This window comes from Perissodus microlepis, chromosome 17, assembly GCF_051167445.1.
Source record: "Perissodus microlepis isolate ML-2025 ecotype Zambia chromosome 17, ASM5116744v1, whole genome shotgun sequence".
Lineage (NCBI taxonomy): Eukaryota > Metazoa > Chordata > Actinopteri > Cichliformes > Cichlidae > Perissodus > Perissodus microlepis.
This window is the reverse complement of record NC_140477.1, coordinates 36442048-36463516: the sequence shown is the minus strand read 5'-3', so window position 1 is coordinate 36463516 and position 21469 is coordinate 36442048. Positions and strand designations below refer to the sequence as shown.

The 21469-nt window shown below is 41.8% G+C and overlaps 1 protein-coding gene across 3 annotated transcripts in view; it reads right to left on the bottom strand.

Moving 5' to 3' along the window:
* Positions 1-2090: 2090 nt before the first annotated feature.
* The window catches only part of slc41a2b (solute carrier family 41 member 2b), a 43484-nt gene continuing 24105 nt past the window's right edge, over positions 2091-21469 (bottom strand). For all 3 annotated transcript variants that reach the window (XM_084909436.1, XM_084909433.1, XM_084909437.1), the window contains exons 9-11: positions 19002-19133; positions 17033-17181; positions 2091-5003 (exon numbers count right to left, since the gene is read on the bottom strand). In XM_084909436.1, the coding sequence (XP_084765562.1) occupies positions 4818-5003; positions 17033-17181; positions 19002-19133 (467 nt within the window). In that variant the 3' untranslated portion in view covers positions 2091-4817. The remainder of the gene's footprint in view (positions 5004-17032; positions 17182-19001; positions 19134-21469) is intronic.

Here is a 21469-nt window from a genome sequence, read left to right as displayed (position 1 = left end):
CCTTGGTGTGTGCCAGCTTCTGCAGATATGATCTATAGAAATGTCTCCTGTACCCGGGAATATAGTGAAACAAGAGTCACGTACCAAACTGAGGTCTTTTTCTATACATCACATCACAGTTACTCAATAAATAAAAAAGATAAATATTAGCTACGTTTGGCTGCTCCCAAGAAGTTGCCAAAGCAGATGGATCTGCACTTGTAACTTGATTTGACACAAGTTTACAGTTTTTATCTGGAGTTTTATCCTCACCCACCAAACAAAAGAAGCTGAAACGGGAATTTTTTACATCCTGTTCTAATGTCACTATAATGAGCTCCCCATCACAGGTAGAGGCGCGCTTTATTCTACAGAGTTACACAGTGGCTGTAGTTCAGTAGACAGGAAATGGCTCCTACATTAAATTTCACACAGTGAAATGAAAAAGTAAATTTCAAAGTGGCCGTTTCCAAAAGTTAGGCAGTTTTTACCAAAACAATCTAGCTGGCCAAAGAAGGCAGAGTGAAAATACATAATAATGACCTGTGATGTGAGCTGCCCCTCAACAGTCACCTCACAGCAGGACGCACAGGCCTCTGGAAAAATGTGTTTCCAATTATGGTGTGTATGAAGCATCTATTGTTTCCCTGACAACCCCAGGTAGCAGCTCAGTGATTCACACGCAGGCTGCCAGCCATGCCACACTTCATACTAACACACTCCAAGCTAACAGAGTATTGTGGGTTGACTGAAAGAGCGCGGTGGGGCTGGAGGCTTTATTGCTGGGTCAATGTTGCTCAACTAGCAGCCTGCAGAAGGTGTACATAGCCACAAGCTATAACCATTCAGTTTATTAAGCTAGCAAAATGTCCCAGTCGACCTTGTTAAAAAGGAACAATGTAGACTCTCACAGAGGTGCGTTGTTAAACTGCATATGAATCAAAGCTTTGCCCGTAGATAATTCAACAATACACCCTGATGCATGACTGGCATAACGAGCCTTTCTTTGTGTGCTTGTGCTGTTAGTCGATGCAAACCCCTCATCTAAAGTACATCTGATCTAATCCTCTCAGCCAGCAAAAGAAAATCCATAAACATAAATAATCTATATCTGCTGCTTCTGAGCTTGATCACATGAAGGGCAAGAAAATCTACTTGACAATCCTGGAAAGTTGTGAAGACTGCTGGGATGCTCCTCACCAAGTTCAAAGAGATATGGGAAATCCATCAGTTATACATCCCAGACTTGGAATTCAGGCCACGCAGAGGATCAGCAGCCCCCCTCCACCCCGCCTTTTCTTTTGATGCTCTGTTCTCCTGCTTCCAAGAAATGCATGTATTGTGACAATCGACATTCAAGCTGCATCTTATTTCTCGCTGCCATCATGTTAGAGGAACTGTTTTCTCAGGAGCTGCTTGTTTTCTTATCAGTTCGCTGAGGTACAGTCGCTTCTCGGCTCCAGCGAGTAAATTCTGTTCCCGCTTCTGAAAAAACATTGTTTTGTTGTTTCAGTCACACAGAAAAGAAACCCAACAGTTGGCATCATGCTTTTAATCATCATCAAACAGGATTAAAGAGATTTCAGGAAAACTGAAGTGACACACGGCACACCCAAATAGTAACTGTCAAATATTCTCACATTCACACTGCCTGTGTTTTCTTTGGTTGTAATAAGGACCCACATATGATCATGCTGGGTTTCCTGCCTGATGGTCTTGATGGGATTAAACTGGTGCAGACCATATAAATGAATCTCTGTTTTCTGCTCTCTGGAGAGCCTCAGCCAATGATGCTAATGAAAAGGAGTAAGCTGCAAAGAAGCTCAACCTGTTAAATTGTGCTTCGCTCACATAAAAAGGGGGATGTCACATGTGCCTCTTCTTCTTCTTCTCTGCATATTCAGACATACAAGATACTCTACCGATCTCCGACTTGTAATCCCATGTGATGTCTGTGTTATGTGTGTAAGGTCGGGGGGGGGGTTACCATCTCGCTGCAGGGCAACCTGCTTGCGACAAATAAAGCTGTCATTCATTCATTCACTCAAGCTGACTTCAAAAATGAAGTCTGATTGATACGATGGCTTCAACAAAAACACCCAGAAATAAACTGCTTTTCAAATCAAGGATATTTATTATTTTTGAATCATTTCTGGCCCATATGAGCCACAAACCTAAACAAAGGGTTTCATTCCAAAAAACAGCCCCAATCCGAGAACGCGTCTGATATCTGCATGTAGTTTCCCACAATTAGGATGGTGGATATGCTGTTCTGGAATGAAACTCTTCAGAAACTGCGAGAGTACAAAAGAAGATCATTGCACAGTGTTACAATACAGGAGAAAGAAAGTTGCATTAATGGTGTGACAGAGTGAAAAATACCTCGTCAACCAGTAAATCTCGAGAGGCACATTTTGGGTTTAAAGAGAACCACTGGCTACGTTCACATACGCACATCGGATAACTTCAACTGGTGGGTTTAATCTCCCATCTCATTCCCGGAGGAGCTACAGGGAATGATTTCACATCAGGCTGACTCAGCTGAATCACTGCTCTCTGAATAATGAAACAATACATTCGGAAAAAAGAATCTTTTCAAGGTGAAATCTGCTGTTCAATCTGAGAACTGATGATTCATCGTGTAAACAGCATGTGATCATCCGCCGTGGAAGGCCAGTGGTCCCACTCTGTTTCACAAACCTCGTCTCACAAACAAAAAGCAGAAATTAATTCTGGGTCATAATTGACAGGATGAAAAAAAATCTCTTTTTTTAGCCTAAAATTTGATGATTTTATTTAAAGTGACCCAAAATACACCCAAATGAAAGTATTTCATATTTTTGTACAGGTGCTACGAACGTTCAGGCTGCTCTGGGTTCGCCCCGAGGTGGAGCAGTGAGGCTCCCAACAAAGAAAACGGTTGTTGTAGTTGAACCCGTGACTCTGTACCCGCCGTGTCGGTCTGGACTGTTTATGAGACAGTGGTGACAGAGCTCATGGGGACCTTGTAATGAGAACGCTCCGTGATCCCACATTTGCCAGGTTCCTGCGGGGACAGGCTGGTCTTTGAAGGAAAATGAAGGAAAATTCCAAACAGTGGAATTGTAAACAGCATCAGAGTGATCATACACGAGGAAGAGAGGTCAAACAGAGGTCAGAGGGCGCACTGACACAGGCACAAGATCTGATCTGGGAGGCGGAGCTGTGTGGTGGTTGGCATTGTGGGTTACCAAGGTTTACGTGACATTGTGACAGTAAAGAGTGATGTACAACATAAGAAATACCCTCCCTGCTCTCTGAAACATTAACTATTAATCCTGAATCTATGAATGTCAGACAAGCTGTTTATACCTCCTGATACTTAGTTCAAAACTGGCTGTATCATTAAAAGTGTCCCTGTGCACTCGCAGGCTAATTATAGTAACGTCTGTGCTTCTCTGCTCGCTCGTTTGAAACATGACGCATGTGCACGTGTACTAACCATCTGAACGTCCCTGCACAGGGCGTTAAAGTGCTCGTATGTAATGTTATGCAGAGCTTCTGAGGCTTCCAGTTTACAGTTGTCAGGTTTCCGGTGTGAGGTCTAAATATGTTTGGTAAATGTAATGTTATCTCAGCCAACTGAAGTCTACAACGTAAACAGACTAAGACAGGTATGTTACTGGTAATCTCACAGAGTAACTTAACATTAACCCTGAAAGTAGCCAGCTGCAACATGACCAAACATGTACATCTTAGATTATACAACACCTGATCCTTTCCTGTCACTTTAGTCTTGTGAGTATAGGTGTTGGAATAGTAACAAAAGAAAAGACCAGAACCCACCAACACCTCCACCCCCACCAAGTACTGCTCCAGGTAGGTTGTGGCTGTTAAGCTTGTGGGTCAGGACTTAATCAAAGGTCCACTATCAGCAATGTGGCATAATCTGTTTTGACCCCTGTTCACCTTCCAACACAAGCATCTTTAAGAAGATGATTCTTGGTTTAAAACTTAAATTCAAACAAAGACGGGTACATCAATGCTGAGCAGACGTTTTGGTCCCCGATCCACAAACACTGAGAACACAGAAAGTAAAAAAAGTGACACCAGTGGCTCTCCACAAGACCGATCAGAAAGAGTGGGATCCACGGGGACGCCCTCTGAAAACAAACCACACAACCTTACATTTTTGCTGAAAAGGCCACACACCATAAGGCGGCCCCAGATGTCCAGCCCACAGCTGATTGGTGCACAGAACGCGGGTACAACAGGAGAGGAACGTCCCTTAAATATGCAGAGAACAGAGAAATCCAACACAAACCATGAAACAAATAAAAACAAAAGTACACAGGTAAACGTTTCGTACCATCAGTACAGACTCGAGCTGTTCTCGAGTCTGTAGCAGTCACAAGTTCATCTGCTAACAGTCACTCCAGGCTTCACTTGTTGATCTTACTAGACATGGTGGCAGACACAATCCCCAAAATATATTCCACATATAAGACATGTTTTTAATTTTTCACTGAAGACCTCTGACTGATGCTGGGCTGCAGAGTCCACCAGTTAAGGTTTCTTCAGGTTTGTGGGCGATGGCTGGTGATTTCCTGCTCCAGTGAACAAGACCAGCAGTGCTTTGGTGCAAATGATGCAGGTCACAATCGCTACACAAAAACAGAAATTTAACGAGTACGATGTGGTTTGCATGTAGAAATAAACAGGAACAATTTTTAAACCATCGTGTAGATTAAAAGTTTCATCCAGGATGTGAAGTTAAGGAATGTGCTGACCAGCAACAGGGAGCACCGCCAGTACAACAAGGCTTTTAAGGGCATTAGAGACGGAGAAGTGGCACGCTTTTAGTCGCCCACGTCGCTGTCCTGATCTCCTATGAGCCACAGGAAGTGAAAGCTGAGTGCCAGCAGGGCGGTGCCCAACAAGTCCCCTAGCGCTGTCAGGTAAGGGATGGAGAAACTGTCTGGGTCTTTGCCGCTCCTCCATATTGAGTGCACCATCCAGTCTGCTATACACAACAACAGTAGTACCTAGAAGAAGAGAAGAGAAGGATTAGAAGGCAGCTTTCTTTGATCGAGAGCGTGCAGGAAGTATACACGCATACCCAGGTGGGCTCACTGAGACAAACATGCAGCAGAAAATCCATCATCCCTGTCAGGATAATATGAACGATGGTAAACCCGCGTCTCTGTTTTCTTGCTACGATTACAGGATTAGAACGTAGTTATTATTATTGTGGGGTCTTTGCCTTACAATATAAGTGCCTCGAGGCAACTGTTGTTGTGATTATATAAATATTAGTGCTGTCAAAATCAACGTGTTAATATTAATCCGCCATCACGGGCAACGGGATTACAATTTTTAACACACCTGCAGTGCAGAGTGACTCAAAATCCCTGCAATGTTTCTATAAACGCATTTCGGGCAGTTTGTCCAAGTAGAGTCACCTTCGCACATGCGCAGGGGGCAGCTGGTCTGTAGCGACGGGCAGCTGAACCAACCAACTCAATGTGGAAGATGATAAACGCACTTCGGCCCTCTCTGTGGGGAATTTGAGCATTAAAAAAATAAGAGGGAACAGTCGACCCACATAAGGTATTTTGCACGTTGTGCAAGAAGGAATTCTGTTTTCACCGAAGCGCTTCCAGCTTAATCACGTTGACTCGAAGCACACGTTAGCCAGGATGCTGCTAGCACTTTGGCTAACGCCTCACCCAGCTTGGACAAACCACTCACGGAGCATCGGGGCCTCAGCAAGTCGACCAAACTGCAGACCTGTTAACATCACTGAGAACTTTACACAGCTTTGGTTCCTCGTTCAAGCACTTGAAGCCTCCCCAAGAGAGGCAGAGAGAGAGGATACATGTTTACAGGGTTTTACATGAATGTTCAACACGTTAAGTGCGGATATTTGCCCTTTTTCCTCGAGTCTGTTTGCTCATGCAAAATGAAACGTGATTAATATAGAATAAAAATAAATGATGTTTAATCATTAATCCAAATTAATCCACAGTTCCCCTGTGATCAGTCTGCATAAACATTTGAATTGTTTGACCGCACTAATATATATATTAGTGTATACTTCCCTATTAGTATATTGTAACTGCATAAATGTCAGTTACAAGCTTAAATATAAAGTTGAAAAAATGTCATTACAGCCAGGCTATTGATCAAGTAATTGCGATTAATCGCGATTAATTACAGAAAATTGTGAGACCAATTAGTTAATTTTTTTAATCTATTGACATCACTGATAAATATATTTAATTGAATAGGATGCGCATCACACTTAATGCCTGTGTTGCAAAATATATAACCTGATATTAAGCTGTTGCTCCTTTTTGTCTAAAACTAAGATAACTAACTTGTATTTCTCAGTGTCAAACCACTCCATACAAAGTACAATTATACATACATGCACACTTATTATTAGGACAGGACTGGCTATCACAGTGGTGAAAAACAGTGCAGTACGTAACTCAAATGTTCAAACTCTGTGAGTGAAGTGGCAAACGTAACTGCACAGCAGCATGTTTACATAGCTCTAGACTCTCAGACACGCTGCTTTCTAAACGGCAATATAATGTAGATAATAATCATAATTATGATAATGGCAATTTTGGGAAGTCTTGACTTTTCCTTCTTTCTTTTGACTTTCCAAGTAGTATTTTTCTATTTTCTTGGCAATCATAAGAAAGAGAAAAGCAACCTTAGAACTTTATACTTAAAAAGAAAGAGAAAGAAAATGAATAGGTGCTTTAAATGCCAAGCAGAGTAGCGTAAACACTTAAAACTGCAACGGCGACAAAGACGAGGAGGAGTAATGGACAGAGCAGCAGACCGAGAGACGAGTTCTTAGAGTGTTATTCATAATTCAAGTTTCCACACATGAAGTGGAACGGTGGCGAGAGGAAAAGAAAAGTCTATTAAAAGATAAGGACAAGTCTATAATTTAAGAGGAAATGAGCTGTCCAAGTTGGCAGTGAAAACATTCGACAAACAAAGTATTCCAGACATTGATTGATACCATCATGCAAAGTATACGACCAGGCATGATGATATCAGAAGAGGGGGACGATTTGGTTATGACAATAATGTTTTGTGTTTAATAACATTAATGTAGGAGTTCTGATAACCTGTTGACAGCCCTGCTTGTCTTTGGCTGTGATGGAATATCTGATACGGTTAAACAATGCGGTCTCCTGCTTTCACATCTAATAATCTTCAGTCATGGCCCTGCAAAGCGTCTCTCAGGTCAATAACAAGCTTTCTAACCTATTCACAAGCACGGGTGTTGTCACTTGGTCTTTCATTCATGGTGACAGGGCAGCACATCCTCTCAGCTGCTGAAATTGTTGCCTTTGAACCATCCTGGATCTAAAAATGCCGACTACACTATCATTTACAGTTCACAGCTTAGCTTTGGTTTTCAGGCAGGAGGGGAAGGAGAGGCGCTTGTGTGCAAAGCTTCGGGGCCGCGGTTTTTAACAAATGAGACACATCCAATTTAAAAATGCGATAAACCAAATGAAAAATGAAAAAAGGAACTCCAGCAGAGTGCCGATCCTTCAAGCGGTCTCGATCACAGCATCTGTACCTGGTTCCTTAATCATGCCTGAGTGAAGGGGGATGATTTGTCTACACAAAGAAGCTGTTTGATCTTTGGAGATGGTCATGTTCGACTGCGTCTGCCTTTAAGTCCGTTTTTTCGATCACAGTCCACTTACACAGGTGACTGAAATAAAAATACAGTTGAAAGACACAAATTGATGCTGTTCTCATATTGTTCCCCTGCCGCTGAGCGTAGACCTCGGCTGGTTTCGTACAGCTGCCTTCTATTTATTTAGCATACCTCTTTGAGCGGCTGCCCAAGCCTGTGAGTCTTTGCTTGGCAGTTTCCAAGGCCTCAGGTCAGCCTGCTGTACTTCTTAGGCACCTTGTTCCTCGCACCTTTCTGCAGCTCCCCTAGTTGGCTACCTTCTCCCTGTGCTAACTTGATCTTGGCCTCTAGTCTCCTTCTCCATGGAGGATACTGCTCCTTAAGGCTGTCCATCTTATAGCCAAGCATCTCACTGATCACTGCTGCCGTGGTCAAGATCAGCTGATTAGCCTCAGTGATGGTTGCAGTAGGGATCATCCACAGTGCTGCATCCACAACTTCAAGTAGACCTTCTGAGGGTACTTGATGTAGTGTTGGTAACCGGCTACAGAGGGTCCAGGTTTCCACCTTCAGGTCAGTTCCTCTTGCACTCAATGCTCCTCCTTCCATCGTACTTGGGGCTCAATCTTGGATTGGAGTAATGATCCCCCCCCGTCCCTGAGAGCAGCCCCTTCTTCCGAATGTTGGAACACTGAGCTACTATTTGTTGGGAGCACGGCAATTTTAAATTCCTGTGTATGATCTGTACATACAACGAAGCAAGGAACATGGAAGCTTGCAGAAAACTCTTCCTTCCATAGGCTGACAGGGCTCAGTCAGACTGGGTTGTCTTGTTGTTAATAACAGCACTCTCTCAGGACAAAATGTAAGTTTAACATTCTGTTTGCTTTGCAGCACTGTGGGTTTTTTGACAGCAGCTTTCAGTTGTGCTACATGGACACACCTGCTCATGTCCAACTGAAGTGAATACAAGCTTTCCAAGCGTGGTACAGACTAAACTGTATGAGTGCAACCTGAGAGTCTTTGCTTCATTAAAAATATCAGACTTTACTTTTATTTTGGACCATTTGCATAAAACGCAATGACTGACTGACTCGTCTCCAAGGCTTGAAACTCTTGAATGACTGGAGGTCTGCCAAGAAGGACTCTTTATGTTTAGTTTGTGCAGTTGCTGGTGCTTTGCTTCAAAGAACTATGATGAGTTGTAATGTTGCAAACACAGAGGAATTATGAGATTAAGAGACAATTCAGGACGCTGCTGGAATCCCTGAATGTCTTTCATGTAAATCCTTTAATCCTGTAAATAATTGGACGTTGCTTGTTACCAGACAGAAAGTATGGACGACTGAAAGTGTTTCTTCTGATACTGGTGGGACGATAAAAAGACATGCAAACACGGTAAGGTGGTCTGTAATGACTACAACAAAGACTTGTGCTAAAGTCACTCATATATTTATACCTGCACATTTCTCAAATCATCCAGCATACTGGGCACAAAAAACAGACTTTCACGTAACACCGAACACATCCCAGACTTTGACATGAATAGATGTTCTGAAATAATCAATGTTTAATCATCTCTCAGAGGTAAGGTTATATTGTGTTGTTGATATGTGCGTGGAGCTGTTACGTAGACATCTTTTTGCTTATTCATGGTTACATCTCTGAGCCCCTTTTTCTCTGCAGCTCAGCTAAATATGCAACATATATACAGTATATATGTAACCCTGTGCTCAAAGAAACCTGCAAATCCTACAGTGACACAAACAGTATCACTTGAAGCCACTTTATTAGATACTCTAGTATTTATCATCTGGGCAAACATAATTGGATTTTGCTGTATTCTACAGTAGTGCTCAGTGAAATGCTTGATTTGTGGACCATTGCAAGCTGCTTTATTGAGCCATTATTGAATAATCTTTTCTTTTTCCAGGCTATAACAAAATTAAGTTTGAGAATGACTTGAATACACGGACTTGGGTATTTTATTATAGCATTTCATTTGTATTCATCTGTTTTGAATTAGAAGATTTAAAGGGGAAGTCATTTAATACAAAAGTACACTGAAAGATCTTTTTTAAGTGGCAAATACGATTAATTTAAGAGAGCTTATTGTATCTGGGAGCATTTCTTATATTCAATATTTTCTCCTCAGCATAAATCAGCTTTCTTTATGATGCACCTGGCCACAGGTCTGTAGGGATTGGTGCATGGCTCCAAGTTTGCTGCTTTGAAAGTCTACTCATTTGAACCCTTGTAACCTCATAAGTACAAGAAAGCTTTATGGTCTTCATTTGGGCTAAAAACATAAACAAATCAATTTTGCACTCAGTCTCAATCTGATCTGTCAAAATCAAAATCACGTTGTTGCTCAGGGTGACTTTTTTATGATTAACTTCAAACATCCATATCTTGGGAAACATGGATGCAATTTTAGTAGCTGAATTCCATCAAATTAGTGTAACAGAAACACAGCAACAGAAATTAGCATGGCTGCTTTAGATCTTTTATTTTTTGAACCTTTTTTAAACCTTTATTACCAGCATCATGTTCTACATGTGATTCTCCACTGAGCTTATCGTAAAGCATAGAGCTGAGCCCAAGCTAACTGTTGTGTGCTGTTGAATGCAAACTGAATGACTGTCTCTGCAGTGATTAATAACCCTTCCACATGTTCACTTATTGTACACCAACCTTGTGAGATTGATCTTTTTCACCAGTGCCTCCCTTCTAGTCATCCTGCTCAAGCTGCACTTAAAAATGAGTGACCTTGAGCTTTTTGGGAGGGAAGAAACCATGCAAGAGTGCACTTGACTTACAACCACAGAAAAGAAGAAGGGCTTAATAGTAAACGTTTTTGCAAAACAATCTTGAATTTTTTTATTACAATAATTTTCTATTCACAATCGTGGAAGCCAAAATCACGTCTGAAAGTAAGCTGGTTCTACCTCAACATTATAATACTAGCCATACTTGGCTTTTGGAGCAAGCAGTGATCATATATTTATATGTATTGGGGGCAGATATCATCACCCCCACCTGAGATTAGGTACCGAGCCCCGAGAGCGATGGAAGAAAGTGTTGACTGCAAGAGGAACTGACCTGAAAGCTTTAAACTTGGATCCTCCGTTGCCGGTTTCCAAGACTACGTGAAGTACAGACAGATCATCTACTAGATGATGTGAATGCAGCACTACGGACCTACCTACCACTACCATTACAGAGACTAACCAGTATGAAGAGTTGGACAGCACCAGGCCCTGACATGGTTCACGCCTACTGGCTGAAGAAGCTGACTGCACTCCACGAGCGCCTGCCAGCACAAATGAACCAGCTGCTAGTTGATGAGAGACACCCGGAATGGCTAACCGAAGGCCGGACAGTCCTGATCCTCAAGGACCCCCAGAAGGGACCGGTCCCCTCTAAGTACCGACCAATAGCCTGCCTCAGCACCACGTGGAAGCTCCTGTCAGGCATCATAGCAGCTAAGATGAACAGGCACATGGCTCTTACTGCAAGCCTGATAAGCAACATACATCCAGAGATTATCTGGATGCATATTACAGAGGCATATATAAATGACACTAGATTTATATGTCTGTATCAAATCAATGCCATAGGAATGTTGTAACCACAAACCCTTCTAAAACCTTATGCCCTAACCTGATGTGCACCTCCCTTATAATGTATGTGCTGTTGATGCAGCCTGCTCAGAAACCGGCAACAGCATTTCCACTTGTGTACTCTCTACATAGATCCAGCACAGAGGAGCATTAGTAGGGCTGTGCGATATGACCAAAATCTCATCTCCCGATATAAAACATCTGTCGTCCGATAACGATATAAATCACAAAAATGCAACATTTTCTGTAAATTCTGTGAATCTCGGGCAGCTCGACTTGCGTGAAGTGTTTCCAGCTGTGCGTCATGTAGCTGGAGTCGAGTGTTTTAACCGATGCATGAAACGATACATTTTTAGACATAAGTTGTAACGGACGCCGTTTTCTTTGTGAGTATTTATTACACGGCGTGCTGCGGGGAAAAGCCTGTTCTAACGTTTGAGTCTAAGGTTTATTTTTTAGCACCTGGCGTCTTTTTTACTTCTCATCCGTAAATAATCTGCTCTTTCACGTGATTCAGTTTATTTTGAAAAGTCTCAACAGGATCTTGAGCTTTATTGTGAAAGGTTTATGTGGAACATAAACAAGCGGACACGCGATGGTTTTACCGTCGTTGTTGCTAACGACAACGCATAAAAACAGGCGCTTGTCCGTCCGTAGTGCGGTTATATTAAATATGAGAGAAAGAGAGAACTTTAAGAACTTAATAATAACTGCAGTGACCATCAGAACATGAAAAAATATTGCAGTAAACAGTTTATTTTGCGACACCACGAAACAAACGACAGCGTAAAATGAAACGATAGACGTTTTTATATCGTCATCCGATATATATCGTTATATCGAGCAGCCCTAGGCATCAGTGCTAAATTTTACAATAAAATACGTGAATTTCATTCACCCAGCAGCCGGGTGCTTGCTTTTTTTTTTTGCCTGTCCCGTTTGGTTCTTTTGCCATCAGAATTATTGTCTAAAGGCAAAGAAATTTACTTTACCAAATGGACCATCCCAGCCTTGCCATATTGGTCTATATGATTCACCTTTTATTGTTTATTTTATTTTCATTTGCTGAACACGGGACAGACTTGACTGGGAAAAGAAACGGGAGAAAGAAAGAGGGAAAGAAAAAGAGCGGGGAAGAGGGACGGTGATAAAGCCGGGTGCTTGCTACTTATCTGTGCCAGCAGCCACAACCCTAACTTTAAGCATTTATAAAGTTTAATAGTGCAATTTATTAAAAAGCAGTGATCTTGAGTACAGTTGTTATGATACACTTTAACATGGAAGTCTAAAGGGACTGACTCTTGGAGGCAGCCTCAAGAAGCTATTCGGCACGTCTCTACAGGCGTAATCTTCCAACCCCAAAGTTGCTGCTGGTTGTAAAATCTCTTGGATTTTACCATCACAAAAATCGAGGCATTGTTTGTTTTTGGATTCACGTTTCAGCTGTCATTCACATCAAAATAAGGAAATAAAATCTGCTTTGTTTTGGTGAAAGTATGACGATGATGCTGATTTCACATCTGTCTACTGAGCACATTCAGAAACACTCCTCTGTATTTTGCCTCTAGGCAACCTTTCACAGCAATTACTCTATTAAACCAGCAAAATAAGATCCTGCTGCTGCTGAGCACTGCCTGACAGACACCCTGACTGCATTTGAGCTGACATTTATACTGGTGTACTTGATAGGAAAATGTCATGCGAACCTCAGAAAGCCTGGCCATACTGTCTTTTGATGCATGCGTGAAGCTGACTGGTTTGTGGACCAAACGCTTGCTGACAGATGAGAGCCCAAACTACGTTGAGTTGGATAATATCTGACACTCACTGGAATAATGAGATCATGTCTTCAGAGTAAGAGATGATTACCTCAGTTATTATTGATTCATATTTTCCTGTGTACTACCTCTGTGTTATCCAGGAACTTGGCTTCCATTAACATTATCATAGACATGCATATGCTTCACTATTAAACTTTGTTTAACCTCATCAGACAAAGTTGCTCCAATCCCAATCTGTCAAACTCTCTACTTTCCCTTCACACCACCACTGATTGCACCGTGTTGCCTTAGTTTATTCAGTATTGCCTCATTCTTATACTGGATATGCTGTGGGCTAACATTAAATCGTGCTGTCTTGTGTGATTTGTTTATGTTTTCATGCTTCATCTCTTGCCATGTTCCAGGCTTTTTTTAATCCCTATGGATTTATGTAAAATTATTAATCACCGTGTGCCAAAACATTCACAACCCCATTCTTCCTTTCTAACCAGTGACTGTACTGTGAAGCAGGCAGAGATAGCACAATGAGTCGGGCTATTTTGCAGGAATGTTTCAATTTCTCCCCTTATTTTCTCTGCTTTCACTTTCAATGGAATGCTATCAAACTGTACCATGTGCAGTTTCTGCTTATCACTGCTATTAAAGAAGCAGACTACTACAGTTAAAGTAGAACTGAATGACATTATCAAATTCTGCCATGTTACACACTTTTTTTGCCAAACGGGGTCTCGTGCTGCATCGAATGTAGGAGAAAATTTGGAACGACATTGGAAGGTGTGGGAAAAATAAGTCCATATTGAATCTCAACTGGGTATTCGCACAGCCAGTTTGAATTGAGCATTTATTTCTTTGAAAAGACTTACTGGCAAAAACCAAATGAAATGTATCCGTGTGGATAATGCGGTTTCAGTTTCCGATGTGCAGTGAGTGCATCGGGGTCTTTTAAGAGCACTGACCAAGGCTACTTTTGTCTCAGAGCCAGTGCAGAAACGATCTACTCCAAGTCATAAACAGTGTTAAAACTAATGTTCCTCATGAAATCAGATATTATGCATCTTTACAGTAGTAGCCAGCGCTCCCTTTACGACCTTAAAGTGTCAAGCTTTTTTTGCACATGTGAGTTTGCTGGTGGGTAGGGCTGCCACGATTAGTCGACTAGTCACGATTACGTCGACTATCAGAATCGTCGACGACTGATTTAATAGTCGACGCGTCGTTTGAAGCTTTGTAAGATCACAAAAGACGCAGGAATAAGTAGTAGGATTTAAGAGTGTAATAACGGACTGAAACAGAAGATGGCAGCACTGCATGTACAAGGATGCCAGCTGCCGTTAAACCCCGAAGAAGAAGAAGAAGCTCTGTCCCAGAATTCATAGCGCAGCCCAGCTCAGTTTCCAACAATGGCGGCAGCTAGTTAGTTTTAATATTACTCTTATTATTCTTTCTGGGTCACAAAATAAACGTTTAACATATTTTCAGGCGAGAATGTAGCTGTGTAAACCTCAAATATCTGCTCAGTTTATCAAGACACCGCATATTTTCAAAAGCGCTCCGACGTTTTCGGAGACGTCTGTTACCCACTAGCTCGATAGCTAGCCGGGGGCAAGGTCACTAGAGCCGTGAGAACACCGGACTCCCGGGAAATTGTTTTCAAACCCACCGCTGTCTTTCGCTACTCAGGTTAAACATGATATATAAGTCACTTAGATAACTTTAAAATGTTATTGTTTGGCTTTTTGTAGTATTTTATTTGTTCCTGAGTAAATCTGTTTGGCTGAGATTAAAGTTTTTACACAGCTGAATAAACGTCAAGCAGACAGCTGATCATCAGAAGTGTGAGATGCTCGAGAATTTACTCCGGTGTCCTGTTATATTTTAGATAGCAAGGAGTTTATTAAACTTCACCAAAACAATCTGCAAATTTCATTAAAATTTAATAAACTATCATCTTGTCTTTATTTTTAGTTAGCACATACCTTAAACACTTAAAGCTGTAAGCTAATGATAGTTATATAAGAGCAGATGCTGCTGGTGCAATAAGCTGTAGTTTTACGTCCAATGGATGATGATCTGATTAGTCGACTAATCGCAAAAATAATCGGTGACTAGTCGACTATCAAAATAATCGTTTGTGGCAGCCCTACTGGTGGGCATTGCGTCATTTGCACTGGTCTGCATTACAGGCGGAGGCTCGCTGAAGGTGAAGCTACTATCCCCTGCTTATAATCCTCACACACCCACACATTAGTTTTCCAGCCCTGCAGACCTGCTCACTGACTGCAGCGCTTTGCTTCAATAGTTCTCAGTGTAAACACTCCATGATCAGTTCACTGTGCTGTAAACCAACGCTGCTATTTGGAAGCCCCATGAGGTCATGTTTGACACGAGCAAAACAGAGACAAAGCACACAGAAGTATTTTGCTTATTCTCCCTATAAAAAAAATATATAAATATAAAAATTTGCTCTTTTTCGACAGTTTCCCTGCTCGTTCAGACGCCATCTGTAGTGGCTCCATGCGCCGCAGTTTGAGAACCACTGTTCCACTTGTATTAAACCTTCATCAGGTCATTTTTGTGGTAATATTTAGTCCCTTTAAGCTCCTTTTTTTCTGAACTTCTTCCTAACTCTTTAGCTACTAAATGCCCCACCACGCTACCAGTGTCATCAGCCGTGTCTGTCTGCTGTTTGGAGCACGGTGGCTTTTTTATTTTCTTCAAACGGCTGCCCGCTGAGACACGAACGTGTGCAGGCACTGCAAACACAATGCAAACTGAAACATATGAATGTGCTATTCAACATTTTCCTCTTGAATATTACAGAGTTTAGCATCCATCCATATGACGGTGTAAAATGATGATTAAATATGGCACGGGGAGAAACCTCGTGACAAAGCACACGTACTTATGGGAGCCATTTCTGCATCTTACTTCAATAAACATTTTTACCCTAAAACACTTCCATCTATGAAGACGTGCAGAAAGACCCACACAAAGCAGAATTCAGCTCTTGAACAGATCAGTCACTCTTCTTTGGTGACTTCAATGTGAAAAAGGCTGGATACAAACACATTTTACTCCTGCAGTCCCGAGAGTCGTCTCTGCCATCTGATGTTCTATTTGGGACTGAAGGATCCTTAAAGCAGCTCTGCTCTTAATTGATTTGGAAAGTGTCCAATGCCTCAGTGGCCAGGATTACATCTTAATGTTCTGTGTCTGCATTAAAGATTTAGGGGAGTCTTAAAAAGCCTTTGGGCAGAGCAAGAGTCCGAGACACACGCGCGCACGCACACATACGCACACACACGCACGCACGCACGCACACACACACACACACCGCCATGCCAACTCAATTCTTCAAATTCCAGACCTTAAAGACAGATCACGATGCACCTAAGAAGTGAAAGCAGCCAATCATAATTCAAGCTGCTCCTTATAATTATCATACCTGCTGCCAAAACAAAATAAGATTCCTTCAGGCACCGCCTCAAACCACAACACTCAAGGAGTTCACAGGATACACACACCTGCATCTCCACCTGCTGTTGAGGAAGACACAGATTCATCTTCCTTTTATATCTGACTTTATATTTTCACACAGGTTCACAGGTGTTGCCGTTTTCGCTGACCCTCTTAAATACAATTAACACAGCGGATTGAAAACATGCTATCATTTCTTCTGTTTAAACTTTGTAGATGTTGCAAAAAATCTGCTGACGCAAACTGAAGACAACAGGGTGAGCACTGATGTAGAGCTTTTGTACACTGACGAATGTGAGCCTAATATTTTGTCACTAAAGCGGCCTGTCGGACCACATACAGTCACTTTATACAGCTTTAAACAACTGGAATCACAGAGGAGCCTGAGCAATGCCTTTTTGTTGGTGTTGATAACAAAGCATTAAGGTCTGAGATGGGATTGCAAAAAGAGCCAATGAGCTTAAAAGCTTCATGTGGAAGGATTATTCTAGAATTCTTTACACTGGTTGTGTACTCACCTGCAGCATAGCAGCAGCTAGGTAGACAGACATAAAGATGGGCGTCAGGGTTGTGTGGCCACTCTTCATGAAGTGGATGGCGTAGAGGAAAATCAGGTGACCGGGGATGGCTGAAAGGAAGAGCATCTGTGCAGAACGATGATTGGCGCCTGAGAAAATACAAACAAGACAGAAAAAATTAGAGCTGAACGTGAGGGATCCATTTTTCTATTCTCTATGAAAAACACACAGGCTGGTGACAAATTGTACTCGCTCACGCAGTCCACCAATTAACCTCTTCACACACTGAGGTTAATTATGGAGTTCCACAGGGTTCAGTGCTAGGACCAATTCTGTTTACATTATACATGCTTCCCTTAGGCAGCATCATTAGAAGACATAGCATACATTTACACTGCTATGCAGATGACACCCAGCTCTATCTGTCCATGAAGCCAGATAACACACACCAATTAGTTAAACTGCAGGAATGTCTTAAAGACATAAAGACCTGGATGGCCGCTAACTTTCTGCTTCTTAATTCAGATAAAACTGAGGTTATTGTACTCGGCCCTGAAAATCTTAGAAATATGGTATCTAACCAGATTCATACTCTGGATGGCATTACCTTGGCCTCCAGTAACGCTGTGAGGAACCTTGGAGTCATTTTTGACCAGGACATGTCCTTCAATGCACATATTAAACAAATATGTAAGACTGCTTTCTTCCATTTGTGCAACATCTCTAAAGTTAGAAATATCCTGTCTCAGAGTGACGCTGAAAAACTAGTTCATGCATTTATTACTTCCAGGCTGGACGACTGTAATTCATTATTATCAGGATGTCCAAAAAACTCACTGAAAAGCCTTCAGCTAATCCAAAATGCTGCAGCAAGAGTCCTGACAGGGACTAGAAGGAGAGAGCATATTTCTCCTGTTTTGGCTTCCCTTCATTGGCTTCCTGTTAAATCCAGAATTGAATTCAAAATCCTGCTCCTCACATACCAGGTCTTAAATAATCAGGCCCCATCTTATCTTAATGACCTTGTAGTACCATATCACCCTATTAGAGCACTTCGCTCTCGCTCTGCAGGCCTACTTGTTGTTCCTAGAGTATTTAAAAGTAGAATGGGAGGCAGAGCCTTCAGTTTTCAGGCCCCTCTTCTGTGGAACCAGCTTCCAGTTTGGATTCGGGAGACAGAAACTATCTCTACTTTCAAGATTAGGCTTCAAACTTTCCTTTTTGCTAAAGCATATAGTTAGGGCTGGACCAGGTGACTCTGAATCCTCCCTTAGTTATGCTGCAATAGACGTAGGCTGCCGGGGGATTCCCATGATGCATTGAGTTTTTCCTTTCCAGTCACCTTTCTCACTCACTATGTATTAATAGACCTCTCTGCATTGAATCATATCTGTTATTAACCTCTGTCTCTCTTCCACAGCATGTCTTTATCCTTTCTTCCTTCTCTCACCCCAACCGGTCGCAGCAGATGGCCCCGCCCCTCCCTGAGCCTGGTTCTGCCGGAGGTTTCTTCCTGTTAAAAGGGAGTTTTTCCTTCCCACTGTCGCCAAAGTGCTGCTCATAGGGGGTCATATGATTGTTGGGTTTTTCTCTGTATCTATGAAGCGCCTTGAGGCGACTTTTGTTGTGATTTGGCGCTATATAAATAAAATTGAATTGAATTGAATTGAACCAGCTGCCCCCACTGCTTCTTCCAAACACAGAGCTAATTTACGCCTGCAGGAGAGGGTCTCACAACGAACGAGCCAGGGAAATGGCTAAAAGCTACAGTTTCAAAGTTTTCAGTTGAGCCTGATCATCATTCTGACACCATCATAAAACATGATATCCAAGCCTACTTTAAACACGTATACGTGCGTGAAAGCCAATTAAACAGTGCCAGACTGAACGACTCCAGTGGAGCCACAGCAGTGCTGGTTAGACTGGTGTGCGTGTGCGTGTGCGTGTGCGTGTGCGTGTGCGTACTGACCTGTACCACAGAATGTGCGGCAGGGGTAGTAGCAGCCCTTGGCCTCATCAGGAACTTCCCCAGGAGCACAGTGGAAATGAAGGTGGGTGGAGATCCTGCTTGACTGAATAGCCACCAGGTTACCTCCAATACCTGCACGTTACAGAAAGCAATTATCAACATAACTTCAACAACAGCATGAAAGCTGAAACGAAACACTACTTAGCTACTGCTGATCCTTAGCTGCTCCAGTCTGCATGCCAAATATCCAAAGTTGTTCTCTGATGCAGCTATCAGAGTGTGAATGCTTGTATGAATGGGTGAATGAGGCATGTTTATAAAGTGCTTTCGGTGCTCCAGGGTAGAAAAGTCCTCTATAAGAATCAGTACCAAATATTATTTAGAGCCGCGCTCCCCAACCTTTGTTGCTCCACAGACGGTTTAACGTCAGACAATATTTTCACGCTGCGGCCTTTAAGGTGTCGCGGATAAATACAACAAAATAAAACGATACGACCGAGACAAAAACTGTGGTGTTTTGTAAATATAATAATAAAGATGAATTCACTGTGTAACTTTATTAGCAGCGTCCTCCTGAACTGTGCCAACAACATTGAGAGTAACATCCTCCTCTCTGCTTCTTAATGCTCTCTGGTCGCTATGGTAACATGTAAATATTTCTTTCAAAATAAGACGCACAACTACAACACAGGAAAAGACGCGGGGAAACCGAGTTAACGATAAAAACCCTGAAAACCATAAATTTTACACCGGAGCCTCAACTCTCGTGGCCCGGTACCGCCCGTGGCCCGGTACCGCCCGTGGCCCGGGGGTCCGCTGCTTTAGAGTAAAGCAACAGGCACTGCTGGAGTCATGATAATGCATGATTTACTTTATGAAATTATATGCATTGTGACACTGCAGGGAGTGCTGTTAAAAAACAGACAGGTGACCTCAGGTTGCAAAGTAGAGCACATGAGTAACTGACAACAAGGCGCTTCTTCTTCTTCTTTTTTTCTAAATGTTTCTTGATTTTTAATTGTGCTTAAACATTGGAAACCTGTGGGCATCGCTTGGGGTAATCTAAGACACATTAGCTCTGCAACATATTTCACTAACACTTCAAGATTTTCAAAAATAAAACGTGATTGTGAACAGTGAGACCTGTTAGAATTAGATAAAAATGTCTGTAGCTGGGAGGAGACGCCTGTTCTGTTACAGGTCGACTCTATTTGTTACGTACGTGCCACGAAAGGTCAAAATGAAAAATGTAGAACAAACTCAGAAAACAGAAATTAAGTAGCGAAACTCATAGAACTCTGCACGTAGGAGGTCTGTGATTCTGTGTGGATTGTTGTCCATTTACATCACGGAGGTAGAGAACAATGATTGCTGAGAACTTAGTTCTGCATGTCGAGAAAAAACACGATCAACCCAAAGTTAGCAGAAACTGGTTTTGCTTCAATGTTATAGAAACTTACAACAAGGCCACAGCTAGCTTAGAGTGCTACAATAAATAACTACAAATCTAAGTACTTATACTGTAATTACAGTCTGTCATTTTAAAGTAAAGCTTTCACCACCAGCAGGTTACCAGTGGCTGTGTTCACATTTTCAGATCGGTTTGTTTGTAGCACAACCCCGGTTTCCTCAAGGCTCTGCCTGCTAGCATGTAGCACCTCTCCGGGGGGGTTGTGAGGTTTCCTTTGGTTATTGCTGAACAGTTTTGTCTCATGTTCCTCTGGATCTGGACATTGAAAATAAGACTGTAAGTGGACTCCTGATTAACGACACAAGTGACCATCTTCCAATTTTTACAATCTATGATAGGAATTACAAGATCAATAAAATGGACAGTAAAAAAAAGAGTACAGACGAGTAAGAACAGAAGAAAGAATGAATGCATTTAAAAAAGATTTATTGAAAGAGAACTGGGGTGAAGTATATCAGGAACAGGACGTTAATAGTGCGTATAATGAATTCCTTAGAATATTTACATTACTGTACAATACCAACTGTCCAATAAAGCAATATAGTAGGAAACATAAATATATGGACTGTCCATGGATATCAAAAGGTCTGCAAAATGCAAGTATAAAGAAAAACGCTCTATACAGAGAGTTCTTAAGAACGAGAACTAAAGATGCTGAAATCAGATACAAAAGATATAAAAATAGGTTAACTAATATACTTAGATTTAGTAAAAAGGAATACTATAAGAAGCAATTAGATATAAATAGAAATAATATTAAAAGATTAATGGGAAATACTGAACAGTGTTATAAAACGTGGGACTGAACAAAAGAGCTATCCCAAGTATTTCATTTGTAATGACCATGAAGAACACAATATGGATGTTGTGGCAAACAGTCTCAATGAATTCTTTGTAACTGCTGGACCAAATTTAGCAAGAACACTGATCCTGGGAAAGCACAGGAAAAACCGGATACACTGCTAGACAGAAATCCATATTCTATGTTTCTCACAGC